This window comes from Monodelphis domestica, chromosome X (genome assembly GCF_027887165.1).
Source record: "Monodelphis domestica isolate mMonDom1 chromosome X, mMonDom1.pri, whole genome shotgun sequence".
NCBI classification, from domain to species: Eukaryota; Metazoa; Chordata; class Mammalia; order Didelphimorphia; family Didelphidae; genus Monodelphis; species Monodelphis domestica.
In genome coordinates, this window is record NC_077235.1 from 215,965 (window position 1) to 230,207 (window position 14,243).

A 14,243-nucleotide genomic window follows, 5' to 3' on the forward strand; every position below is an offset into this window, starting at 1 on the left:
AACCAAGAGGGTTAGGATTAGGAATCAGTTCTGGCTGGACCTCCTTTAGGCCAGGTAATGTCTTGCTATATCATATGGAGAGCAGCACCCAAAGCAGATGGGGAGGAACAAGTGGGAGAATAGAACTTTTTAAGACTACCATTGTCACCCTAACTCCTATGTCAGGTACTGGGCCAAGCACTTAGAGTTAGGTGCTGTGATTTATTCCCATTTTGTGGTTGGGGAAACTGAGGCAAAAGGGAAAGAAGCAACTTGCCCCTGGTCACACAGCTATTTATGTGTCTGAGGCTGGACTGGGGCCCAGCATCCAACACTCTATGCCCTATGTCCTTGGCCTTCCAAACTGCATCCTTTCTTTCTAAGAATGGAAAAGTTTCATGTGCAGTTCAGCCAACATGCTGTTTGGATTTGAGAAACCCAAAGTCCCGGAAAGGGGGAATTGGTAGATTTGTTTTGAATGACTCACAGGAAGTCCTATATGAAATCCACATTGTTCCAGCCCTTTGGAACTTGAAAAGGATAAAGGCCAAATGAAAAGGAGTTTGTGAGCAGGGAAGAGGGACTGGTCTGTAGAGGGAGTCTCTCAAGGGAAGGGCCTGTAACATTACAGAAAAGCTGGCTTTGTTACCTGCTACTGCAAGAGGCTCCTTGTCGAGGACCAACAGTTCCCAAAGTTGGGTTTAATTTGATTGTGAAGGGTGGTTATTTAATCTCCTCCTGGAGATGGGCAAGGCTGAATGAAGATGTTAAATTGTCAGCAAACTGGGTCATCACACTGGGAAGGCCTGAGCTATCTTTGGTCTTTTTGCTATATTTAGTGTAATCTAACCAAATAACATGGTTCTGTGGGAATCTGTCTCTGTCTCCAGATCGTGGATCCCTCTGCCACACCCCCTTGAAATTAACTGTACAGAACTTGGATGGTCAAGGTTACAAATGCAGGGGCATTTTTTATTCACTGTCTCTGCTGAAGAATCCCTGCCTTGTCAATGTTTTCTTATCTAGCTTGGGGGTGAGGGAACTCAAAAAAAATAAAGGTTTCCCCAGAAATCTTCTGGTTTTGTTCTCATTATATGGGAATAATAGGGCTTTGGACCTCCTCCATTTCGGGACTTTTTCTCCCCTGGGAGCTTTCACACTAGGATATTTTCTTGGCCCCTGAAAAACCAGCTGCTGGGGCCTGGCCCAGAAGTGGTACTGGCAATCATTTCCAATTGAGGGGGCATAGAAACTCAAGGCTATTCTAGAATCTCTTTTACATGTTAAACTTCTGAAGACATGAGAATGCAAGGAGTGGGGTTCCTAGTTTGCTAATGGCAAGTCAGTGGGGAAGGCAGCCCTCCTCCTGCCCCCTCCATGATAAATGGGCTACACTTCCGTTAGTTATCTGTGGCATCAAATACCCTTTTGGAGAGTTTTTCTTTTATGTTGGCTCCTTCTGGTTTTCCCAACTTTCTTAGACTATTATGCTCCTCCCAGCTGTGGGACCCTGGGCAAGTCACTTAGCCCCCATTGCCTAGCCCTTACCATTCTTTTGCCTTGGAACCAATACACACAGTATTGATTCCAAGACAGAAGGTGAGGATTAAAAAAAGAAGAAGAATATTATGCTCTTCCATTCCATTTCTAAGCCATCACTTCTACTATTTATATCTACATTCTTTGCCCATATATTCTCTGGTATGCTGCTTCTCTCTGGGTCCTCAATTTCCTCACATGAAGATAGAATATTAATACCCAGTATTACTCTTCTCCTACCGTCTTTAGCCATCCTTTCCTTTTGAATTTATCTCTACTACCCAATCAAAATCCTGGTCACTCCTTCAGTGAGGTCACAATTTTTCTCTTCTCCCCAAATCCTGCCTTTGTATTCCAGGCCTTAAATATACATCTTGACTCTCCCTCAAATACCTTAAGCATTCACATTGTCATCTTACTCATTTTCTGTGACCTATTCCTCTGTCCTCCTTAGCTACATACAAAAGATAGTCATCCCCTTGGTCTTCCCATCACCCACAAGTGGCTCTAGATCCATGCTCAAGAATTCCAAAATCCCCTTTTCTAACCATAATCTATTGGTTTTCTATCTCATCCAAGCCTTACTCTTCTTCTACACCATAATCTCCAGTCCTTGGATCCGTCAGTTCTCTTTCAGGCCATCTCCCTTACACTAGTCACTCTTCTTTTCCTTATCTCAAACCCATGGTAAATCAGTTCATCTCTACACTAATGTTTTCTTTTCAGTCCCAGGTCCCCTGAATCATATTGCTTATTGTACCTTGCTAAGCTTCAGCCTTAGAACATTCCATCTACCCCTTTCCCATGTTTCCTGCATCCTCAAAGAGACCTCACTTGATCCTGCCATTCCCACTAACTTTCATCTTCTATCTCTGCTTTTTGTGCTAAACTTCTTGAAGAATAAGTTCTTCCACTTCCTCTCCCCTCTCTTTTTTCTTAAGCCCCTAAAATCTAGCTTCTTACCATGTCATTCCACTGAAATTGATCTCCAAAGTTACTGATGATCTCATGGTTGCCAAATCCAATGGCCTTTTCCTAATTCTCATTCTCTTTGACCTCTCTTCAGCCTTTGACACTGCTGACCACTCTTTCCTCCTTGATGCTCTCTTCCCTCTGGCTTTTAGGACATCCCTCTCTGGTTCTCCTACCTTTCTGATCTTTTCCTCTCTGTCTCCTGCCCTGGATTCTCCTCCATTTCACTCCCTCTAATGGTAGATATCCATTCCCCACCCCCCACCCCAACCCCTCTTCTCTACTCCTCTGTGCTACTTCACATGGTGATCTAACCAGCTCTGTTGACTAAAAGCCTCCACCACTCCTACATTCCCTATTACTATAGAGGGCAACACAATTCTTCCAGTACCTCCACTCAAAACCTAGGAGTCTTCCTGGACTCCTCACTATCCCTCATCCCTACCCAATGCCCAACCCATATCCTTTTCACTTTTCCAGCATTTCTCCAATAGACAAACCTTGCTTTCCTCTGGCACTACTATCACCCTGGTGACAGCCTTCATCATGCCATGCTTGGAAACTAGTTTAATAACCTAGTAGGTTTGCCTGCCTCAAGTCTCCACGCTATAATCCATCCTTCATTCAGCCACTGAAGTGATTTTCCAATAGTAGAGTTTTGACCGTGACCACCCCACACCCCCATGCACAATAAATTCCAGGGATTCTCTATTGGCTCCAAGGTCAAATACAAAATGGCTCTGTTTGAATGTTCAAAGCCCTTCCAAACCCAGCGTCCTCTTCCTTTTCTAGTCTTTTTTGGTAACCCTTAAGAGTATGTATGGGTTAGGCAATGAGTGTTAAGTGACTCGCCCAGGGTTGTATAGCTAAGAAGTGTCAAAAGTCAGAGTTGAACCCAGGACCTCCTGTCTCCAGGCCTGCCTGTTTCTCAGTTCACTGAGCCACCCAGCTGCCCACCCCCAGTCCTTTTACATGATAGTCTTCCATCCAGTGACACTGGCCCTCCCCATTCTTGGAATCATTTTTGTCTTCTAACTTCCTTCAATTCTCAACTCAAATCTCACCTTTCCCAATGCCCCTTAATTCCAGTGCCTTTCCTCTGTTGGTTGTTTCCTGTTTGTCCTCCTTCCTATAGCTTAGCCTATTTGTACACACTGTTTGTATGTTGTCTCCCCCATTAGACTGTAAGCTTCTTGAGGGCACTGGGACTGGCCATTGCTTTTTATTTCCTGAGCATTTAGCATAGTGCCTGGCACCCAGTAGGTGCTATAGAAATGTGAGCTAATGGTTGTATTCTATTCATATTTTGGACTGTTTTCTCAGTTCTGTTTACTTAAATCTCCAGCAATTCACAAGTTTCCCATTTGTTTTCCAATTCTTCATATGGTAGATAGAGTGGTATCTCATTACATTCATGTATTAATAACAGATCAGAGAACTGGGAGGGGCATGTTAAGGATTGTTTTAGATGGAGGAGGTTGAAGCTGACTCTCAGGATCACCCATTTTGGAGAAATATGGCGGTTTATTCCAGTTCTCTACAACCATCAACAATTGCATTAATGCCTTTTGGTTTCTATAAGCTCTTTCTTTTTTGTATATCTATTCTGGCCTCAGACACTTTCTAGTGATGTATAACCCTGGGCAAATCACTTCACTTCATTTGCCCTTTTGTCTTACAGTCAGAAAGTAAGGGTTATTGAAAAGGGAGAGGGTACACATGATACGTTAGTAATTTGGAGCACTGTGTTTTTGCCATTTGGCCGTTGGGGACTGACTTTTGCCCTTTCATCCCTTAGTTGTCTCTATATCCTAGATAACCAAACCCCTCCCTGAGAAATTCATTACAGAGGTGTGGGTGATTTTTGTCCTCTTCCCCCCCCCCCCCCCCCCCCCCCAATCTGCCATATCCTTTTCCAGTGGACCAGTTATCAGTATTAGTTCCAGAGCTTCAGTAAGACATGTGTGGGAACCCTGATTCTGGGCTTCGTTTTCCTTTTCAAATGAGGTGATTGGACTAGATGCTCCAGGGTCCTAGGGTTTGTGCCTGTGATCACAAAGAGGCTTATTCTTCTCTAGTCTCCATGGAGCCCTCATTTCCCTCTTGGAGCCTCTGTACGAGGCCAGTTCATTGGTGCTTTGGAAGCTTTGAAGCTTGGTATGTTTATTTGTCTTAAGAGAAAAGTGCACATTGCTTTTGGTTGCAAGAGTCACAGCTAAAGAGTCATGTTACTTGTCCTGTGAGATGGAGGTGAGTTTGCCAAATGTTCCAAAAATGCAAATCCAGACCATGTTTTTGCTCTGTGTTCTGATAGCCAAGTTGTGACCCTACTTGGTGGGGATTCCTTGTGTCTAACACCTCACCCTCCAAACCGTTTTTAGAATCAGAGCGCAGAGACTGTTTAGGTCATCTCTTAGCCATTTCACATCGACATTTAGTCCACTTTACTATGCCCAAAGGGCTTTAAAAGACTGCCTTCCCTTTGATCCACTCATACCACTGCTAGTAATAAGGAAAAATGTTTGTACAAGAATATTCATAGCTGCTCTTTGTGGTGGCAAAAAATTGGAAAATAAGGGGATGCCCTTCAATTAGGGAATGGCTGAACACATTGTGGCATATGTTGGTGATGGAATACTATTGTGCTCAAAGGAATAATAAAGTGGAGGAGTTCCATGTGAACTGGAAGGACCTCCAGGAAGTGATGCAGAGTGAGAGGAGCAGAACCAGGAGAACATTGTACACAGAGACGGATACACTGTGGTACAGTTGCATGTAATGGACTTCTTCATTAGGGGCAATGCAGCGATCCAGGACAATTCTGAGGGACTTATGAGAAACATGCTCTCCACATCCAGAGAAAGAACTGTGGGACTAGAAACACAGAAGAAAAACAACTGCTGGATCACATGGGTTGATGGGTATAGGATTGGGGATGTAGACCCTAAACGATCACTCTATCGCAAAGGTTGATAATATGGAAATGGATCTTGATCAATGACACAAGTAAAACCCAGTGGAATTGCTTATCAGCTACAGGAGGGGGTGAGGGAAAGGTCATGATTCATGTAACCATGGAAAACATTTTTACATAGGTCCCATAGGGGGCATCCTCTTTTGAGCAGATCTGGGCTTTTATTCCCAGGCTGAGCCCATTTTCTATCTCTCACCATTAGGATTCCAAGTGAAGTTGGAGTTTGGAAGGGAGGACAATGGCATGGGGATATGGATGGTGGATGAATAATAGGAAGTTTAGAGGTGGTTAGCTATCATTAAAAAAAAATTATTTAAGAGATTCACTTTTGGTCACAGGAAGAAAGTCATTACTTCCAGATCTCCTTCCAGATGACTTAGCTTATAAGTGACCATATGGTTGTGGATTCCATAGGATATAGAGTTGGTATGGGACCTTAGTGATTGTTTGTTCCTCCCTTCCTGTCCCATCCCATCCCGTCCTGTTCCCCCCACCCCCACCCCATTGTTTCTTCGCCAAAGTCTACACAGACAAGTGAGTATCCTGACCTAAGTCTGCACTTAGCTTTTTCTTCTCAAATCCTGTGTTCTTTTTGGTCATTGTTGTTGTTTTCATTTTTCCATGTTTACATGATTCATTTTCTTACCCTCCCCCCTCCCAGAGCCGACAAGCAATTCCATTGGGTTATACAATTGTTATCCCTTGATAACTATTTCCATATTATTAATTTTTGCTATAGGGTGATCTTTTAAAGCCTAAACCCCAAATCACATATTCATATATACATATGACAAGTGATGTCATGTTTTGCTTTTGCATTTCTACTCAAGTCTTTCAATGTGGATAGCATGCTTTTACATAAGTCCTTCAGGAGTGTCCTGGTTTCTCGCATTGCTACTAGTAGCAAAGTCCATTACATTGGATTGTTCCACAATGTTTTACTTTCTGTGTACAACGTTCTCCTGGTTCTGCTCATTTCACTCTGCATCAGTTCATTGAGCTTCTCCCACTTCATATAGAAAGCCTCCAGATTATCAATTCTTACAGCACGATAGTATTCCATCATCAACATATACCACAAACTGTTCAGCCATTCCCCAATCGAAGGGCAGCCCCTCATTTTCCTTTTTTTTTTTTTGCCACCACATCAAATCCTGTGTTCTCCATGATATCCAACATGGCCTCTTTTAAGTTCATCACCATAATAGGCCATACCCATATAGGAGAACTGGGCTCATGGGCACCAAGCAGCATGCATGAATAAATATGGGGTTGGTATCTCCTTTTTTCCTCCTCCTTTTCCTTCCTATTCAGCCCCTGCTCCAGTTAAAATAAACTCTTATGGTTTAGATAATGTACCTTGGAATCCTCTGTTGGACCTTGGATTCTACCTGCATTATCAATTTTTTTCACATTCCTCAAGATTTGTATACTGTTTCATTCTTGAATCCATTACCTCGCATTATTTATCCTCTGGAACCATCATTGGGTACTACACGGCATTGAACAGTTACTCTGTCTTTCATTATCATTGGTTTTATGTGATTCAGCTTGACTTTGACTTCTTAGAGCCGGGGAAGAAGAAATTTTGCTTTCAGAATGCTTGTGTTGTGGGTATCTGATTTCATTTTTGTTATTACGTTTACTGTTCTCCCAGTTCTATTCACTTGAATTGGCTTCATGTCATACAAATCTGACCATATTTCTCCAGAAGCCTTCCTTTTTCGTAATTTCTTTTGGCCAATAATACTGTTTCATCAAATTCAAGAACCATTCTTTGTTCAGCCATACTGCAATTAATAGGAGCTGCAGTTCTTTGCCTCCACAAAAAGTGCTAATGAACCTTGTAATTTTTTTTCTACTGATAAAATAGTTTGATAGGAATCCCACTGAATAAAAAGAAATTGAAAAGCTATCAATGAACTCCTAGAAGAAAAAAAACCTTAGTGATATGTATTTGCAAGTGAAATTTGTCAGACATTCAAAGAAAAACTAAAATTAAACTAAATATTTGTAAAAATGGGGGGGGGGTAGGCTTCCAAATACTTTTTTTTAAGCGTTTATTTTATTTGGTCATTTTCCAATGTTATTCATTAGAAACAAAGATCACCTTTTTTTTTTCCTCCCCCCTCCCTCCACCCCTTCCAGCTTCCAAATACTTTTTATGATAAACTCCAACTGGCAGTAGTCAAAACAGTGAAAGAAAACTATAGACCAATATACCTAATCAATATTTTAAAAGTTCAAATATTAGCAAAGATGCTATAGCAACATGTTCAAAAAATAATCCTACATTGTGACTAGGTTGGATTTATCCCAAAAACGTGGAGTTGGTTCAGTATTAGGAAAACTATAAATATAATCGATCGTGCAAATAGCAAAAGCATCAAAGGAAATCCTGTTATTTTATAATTAAATGTAGCAACAGCTTTGAAACAGAATACCTTCCGTTTTTCTTTTTTTTTTTAATATCATAAAACTGGGATAAATTATATATCCTTGATATGGCAAATAGTATATCTCCAACTGAGAGCCAATATATTTATGTAGTTGGTATAATTGAAGAGCCCTTTGGGGGGGGGGGTGTCCACTTTAACTACTCTTATTTGGTTTAGTGCTTAGAGTGCTAGTTACAAGAAAAGAAAGAGGTATTTAGAGAAAAGGCAGAGCTAACAAGGACACAGAACACTGATTAAAGCCAACTGAAGTTCATTGGGACAATTACTTCAGCAAAGTTACAGAATATGAAATACATCTGCAGAAATCATTGGCGTTTCTATGTCACAACCAAACCCAGAAGAGAGAGAAATTTCTATTTTCAAAAACTACACAGTTAGGGGCAGCTGGGTTGCTCAATGGATTGAAAGCCATGCCTAGAGATAGGAGGTCCTGGGTTCAAATCTGGCCTCAGCCACTTCCCAGCTGGGTGACCCTGGGCAAGTCACTTCACCCCCATTGCCTAGCCCTGACCACTCTTCTGCCTTGCAGCCAATACACAGTATTGACTCCAAGATGGAAGGTGAGGGTTTAAAAACAAAACAAAAAAAACTTCACAGTTGTGTAACTTACTTTGGAGTCCGCTTACTGAAACATACACATAAGAGCTATCTAATCTCTGCAAATAAAGACAGGTCTAAATGATTGGAGAATTATCAGTTGGTCATAGGTAGGCCAAACCATTTGCTGCCAGCTCTCTTGGCCTTCTCCCCATTCCTACCCCAACACACTTTTCTTGAGACTAGTTTATCAGGTAGGACATCTACCCAGGTGGTCCACGAAACTCAATTGGATTGGCCTTTGTTTTTTTTCTGGCCACTTCCCTGGTGGGACAGGGATCTAGTTGGGTCGCATATTTATTAAATACTATATGATAAAATATACCAACTGGAAATGAGGCTTACGTTCATTTACAGGATTGAAGTAGATCAGAAATATTCTTTCAAGATATTTTTGTTTCTGTTACTTGGGAATTTTTGCATATAAGCCAAGGTTAGACCGAGCAACCAAGAATGAGGGGGATGGGCATGGGGAAGTGTCCAAGAATCACATCAGTTAAAAGTAGCTTAATTTGGGTGAGGTGATGGGGAGGTCATTTTTAGAGAAATCTCCCATTTCCTTTGTAAGCACTAAGATCAGTACAGCAACTATCTTATCATTCCAAAGGAGTGGCTGTTATTCAACTCCTGACATATTTTTGTATAGAAACATTGAGGGAAATTGTTTGGTTTGACTCTGCATATTGCTGAAATTGGTTTTTCTTTTCAATTTTTTTAATGGGATGGGGAGTGAAAGGGAAAGAAAATAGATGGGTGTTAACTGAATTTTTTTTTTACTAGAGGTGTTAGTAGCCATTCTACATGTCAGATGTGGCATGCAGTTCCAAAGCAGGTTACTGCATTGCCTCTCTGCCAGCCATCCTATATAACAAACATTAGGTTAAAATGAAAAAAATCTGAAAATCTCTGCACGGTATCCCATGTAGGCTGTGAGCTAGGCTGACTTCTCTTTTGGAGCCATGTTCACTTTGGATTGTTTTCTGTGTGTGCTGGTCCTTTCCATTGATGTAGTTGCTGTATATATTCTTTTCTGGGCTGTTTCCTTCATTCTGCATCATGATGTTTGTGTCCGTCTTCTTATGCTTCTCTGGATTCAGCACCCAAGGATTTCTTCCAGCACAGTAATATTCCATGACATCACGTGCTGCCACCATTTGCTTAGCCATTTCCCAACTGATAGGCATCTATTAGACTGGGCCATTGAAATGTGCTATGTGTACTAAAAGCTGTCATGGGTAGCTAGCTAGGGAGCCATAGATGATAGGGTGGGTAGGGCATAGGACTTGAAATCAAGAAGATGTGTTCAGATGTGGCCTCAGCTGCTTACTAGGACAAATCACTGCAGTCATCTTTGCCAAGAAAGTTCCAAATGGGGATACAAAGAGTTGGACACAACTGAAATGACTCAGCAGAATGTGTGGCTGACTATTGAAACTTCATCTACTTGGATCTCTTTGAACTGACCATTATTTAGCATCTGCTTCCAACCTATGACTCTTTGCATTTTCTTCTTGGGTGATTTTTAAAGACATTTAAACTCTTGAATGATGCCAGCTTATTAAAACCAACTCTTCTCCCTCTCTATTAATTAGGCCATGAACTCCTTGAGAACAGGAATTGTTTTGGCCTCTCTTTGCATCCCCAGCCCTGAGCACAGTGCCTCACACAGGGTAGGTGCTTCGTCAGTGCTGGTTGACCTGATGTGAATCTCTGGTTCTGAGCATAGACTGCTCTTTTTTTCAGTGGAGCATTAAACATGCAATTTCAGTTGTGCCTGATTCTTTTATTTGGGATGGTTTATCATTTCCTTCTCTGGCTCATTTTACAGATGAGGAAACTGAGGCAGGGTTAAGTGATTTGCCTAGGCTCACACAGGTAGGATGTGTCTGAGGCCAGACTTGAAATCAAGTCTTCACAGACTATTTATTCTATATATTTATATTTATTCTTCATCACCTAACTGGCACCTAGCTTGAAGTATATCTGAGTGTCTTTCAGACCCTAGTTTGAGTCTATTCACAAAGTGATTTAGAGCGTCTACTCTGAATAATGAAACTAGAATGACCAGCAAGATGTATTCAAGATATCTGATTGAACTAACTCTCTCTCTCTCTCTCTCTCTCTCTCTCTCTCCCCCCCCCACTTCCTTCCCTCCCTCCCCCTCTTTTTTTCAAATTGCCATCTTCATTACAATAGACTGAGCCTTTCTCGTTCTTTTGGGGCTCAGCATATTTATTTGGGAATCATATCGTCTTGGCTTCCTGAGCACTTTGGATTATAAAAAAAGGCGGTGAATGATTCTTTTCCATAACTGCCTTGATATCCCAAATATAGGGTATGTCCAATTTGAGCACATTGGGAGCATGCCAGGCATTTTGCCATATGGTTGGTCACTGACTGTTGTGTGCTTGTGGTCAGGTTCCCTGTAAGCCCAATTCTCTTTGCCATCCCATAGAAACAAATTTTCTAAGTGGGCAATGCTAGTGGTCTTTGATCATGAAATGTCTCGGGTGTGGTGTGTTCTCATTCATTGGATATTCACTTCCAAGGAGCTAAGATAGCCTGCACTGTCATTGCATTTTCTAAGCTGTCAACTTGTCAGGCAAGATGAACCTGGTTCTTTATTCAGACCTCATTTTGTATAGTTATTTTGCCCAGTTCGTTTCCATTACTTTTGGGAAGTGGAAACAAGTTGTTTCTTGCTTTCCATTTGAATTCCCAGTGAGTGGTCTCTCTCTCTCTCTCTCTCTCTCTCTCTCTCTCTCTCTCTCCCTCCCTCCCTCCCTCTCTCTCTCCTCTCTCTCTCTCTCTCTCTCTCTCTCTCTCTCCCTCCCTCCCTCCCTCCCTCCCTCCCTCCCTCCCTCTCCTCTCAGTGACCAGACCAGGAAAAACAGTTACCTCAGCTACTTTTCTCTTTACTCTTGGACTCTTGAGTGGGCTGGGGAAGGGAGATGATGAAAATCTTCCTCTGGGATTACTCAATTCATTGTTTTTAAGAATGTTGCCATTTGGTAGTACTTTCTATTCTCGAACGCTTGTCCTTGAGGTCGAGGAATGTGTTTGAAGAGGAGACAGGAAACAGTTTAGATATGATACTTGGAACCCCAGGGTCATTTGTTCCAGTTTTTTCTCATTTGTCATCTCAGAAATGGAACTATTTTCTAGAAAGTTGCTAATCAGAGTAACATTTTCCCTATGTGGGTTTCTTAATGTCTAAATCAGTAGATAATGCCCCCCTTTTCAGAATGGTAAGATTAATTTGCTTGCTAGTTGTAAGCTAGTGGTACTTCTTACCCATCCCTGCTACAACTGTATATGCTTGTGCCTTCCCCATGGTCACTGTTGCCTCACAGTTAGCATGGAATTAACTTTCATATTTCAAAGCTCCTTATGCTTGACCTCATAATGTCGAGATTAGAATTCTTATATACAGGGGTTGGTGTCTTTAATTTTGCCAACTTTACAATTTTTTTTAGGGCCACACAATAAATTTCCAAAATGAAAGTGGACAGAACTAAACTGAAGAAGACGCCAACTGAGGCTGTAAGTATTGGGGGGGGAGGGGGCAACTTCTGTTTTACTCTTTTCCTGAGGGAGATTGTGGCCCTTTCCCTTAGTGGCAAGAAGAGTCTTAGCCTGGTGCCCTACCTGACCTGTCAGGCTGACTTTCTGTTCCTGAGCTTCCTTTGTTAGGGTGTTCCTCAGCTATTTCCTGTATTCCCTCCCTGGGTCAGCATGCACTCCTGCTTATGTCCCATTCACTATGCCTGGCTGACATGACACCCCCACACCCCCCACTACCCCCAATCCATCAATGTGCCTGAAATAGTGAGCAGTGATCCCTGAACCTCAAAAGTAGCTTAACCATTGGCCTACTGTGCTATTCTGATCTCTTGATTTCAGCTCATTTAAGTGACTCAGGTGCAATTATATAAATTCTTAATTTGTTGAACCTGCCAAAAGATTTGAAGATGAGTTATCTGTTTACCAAATTTAAATGGCAACGCTCACTTTTCTCTAGCACAAACATGAGAATTTCTCGGTGAATTTGGTGGCAGCCACAAATATCGCATGAAATTATTGTCATTGGCCAGTCAGAAAGCTTTCCAACCCAAGATTACTCAGTGGGAAACAGGATAAGCTGCCTTGGAAGCCTCAAATGTGTTGGGGAAGGGTTTGAAATTTTCCATTTCTGTAGCAAGATCAGTCTAGTAGAGTTGAGGTTATAGGAGGGAAAGAAAGCTACATTTGAGAAGTCACTCAAGACCCCCCAGTTTGGATACTAATTAGGCAACTTTGGGGGCTTTGCCTTTAGTGTGATTAGAAATTAGACTGGATAGAACTCTAGACAAACTGGCCCAGAAGTTTATACCCCAGGAGAATTTAATTACCAACTTAACGAAAGAAATAGTGCTCTTGCTCTCATAATATGACCTGTGGGAGAAAATCCTGGTGTTTTGGTGCTTGGAGGGACCTCTGGTACCATCCTGACAATTTCCCACTCTATATATCCTTTGATCCAGGCATGGGATCTCTAGGATCTCGGGTGACGAGAATCTTTGTGTTTTCTTCTAGCCTGCAGACTGCCGGGCTCTGATAGATAAACTTAAGGGTTGTAATGATGAGCAGCTCCTCTTGGAACTTCAACAGATCAAAACCTGGAATATTGGAAAGGTGAGTAAAATGGCTTGGGCTGTATTCTTCCACACAAGGGAGCTCTATTGGGGGTAATGTGATATGCCTCAGCCTCCCTCAAGGCTTCCTTTGGACAGTCACATCTTTAGAAATGAGTTTCCATAGTTGAGAGAGTACTTGCATGCCCTTAGACCCTGCGTGGTTAGATTTAGGAACCTCTAAGGAAGAGGTAGGGAGAAGATCAAACAATGCCCAAGATCAGAGCTTTGGATACTAAGTACATGCTGGGTGATCAAAACTAGATTAGCAAGAAACATTTCCAAAACTTGCACGCAGTCAAAGGCTATTTCAACTATTGCTCTGAGTTCCCTCAGGAATCTTACAATATATTATTTGTTCCAGGTAAGTGAATCCCTCATAAGAAAGATAGACATTTTTCCCCTGAAGTTGAGGTTGTCATTATTAGCAAGTTGAACCTTTTAGGGCAGGTCCAAGGTTCATTTCATTTTGTAGGGTTAGACATTCAAGTGTCTCAAATTTCTCCCTGAGATCACCACAGTCAAAAAGAAGAGAGATCCTGAGTACTGGGGAATCAATGTTAGGAAAGCCCTATAAAGACAACTTAGAACCCTTGAACCACAACACCTGCAGGAGAATGATGGGGATAAGTAATGACTGGCCGAGGTTTTTTGGACAAGAGATCCACTGCTTGGGTGCAGGCCCCATGTTTTGTTCTTGTTCCCTCCTTTTCCAGTGTGAGCTGTACCATTGGGTGGATCTGTTGGATCGCTTTGATGGGATTCTGGCTGATGCTGGACAGACTGTGGAAAACATGGCTTGGATGCTGATGTGTGATGGGCCAGACAAGGAGCATCTTAAATTACTGCTTTTGGCTGTCTTGAACTTTACTGCCCTGCTCATCGAATACAGCTTTTCTCGGCATCTGTACAGCTCCATAGAGGTAGGTGGGAGAAGGAGGCCACTCCCCAGAAACCTGGCCTTGATCCTGGCTCCTCATGTTTGAATGGACTAATGGAAATGCCTTAATTAATCTCTTAGTGTATGTCAGACACTGAACTGAACACTCT

General features: G+C 42.0%; 1 protein-coding gene across 39 annotated transcripts in view; it reads left to right on the top strand.

Annotated features, from left to right (window-relative positions):
• The window catches only part of HUWE1 (HECT, UBA and WWE domain containing E3 ubiquitin protein ligase 1), a 109,831-nt gene that overhangs the window by 10,695 nt on the left and 84,893 nt on the right, over positions 1-14,243 (top strand). For all 39 annotated transcript variants that reach the window (XM_007505989.3, XM_056809012.1, XM_056809015.1 and 36 more), the window contains 3 exons: positions 11,997-12,063; positions 13,096-13,194; positions 13,910-14,116. In XM_007505989.3, coding sequence (XP_007506051.1) covers positions 12,019-12,063; positions 13,096-13,194; positions 13,910-14,116 — 351 coding nt within the window. In that variant the 5' untranslated portion in view covers positions 11,997-12,018. The remainder of the gene's footprint in view (positions 1-11,996; positions 12,064-13,095; positions 13,195-13,909; positions 14,117-14,243) is intronic.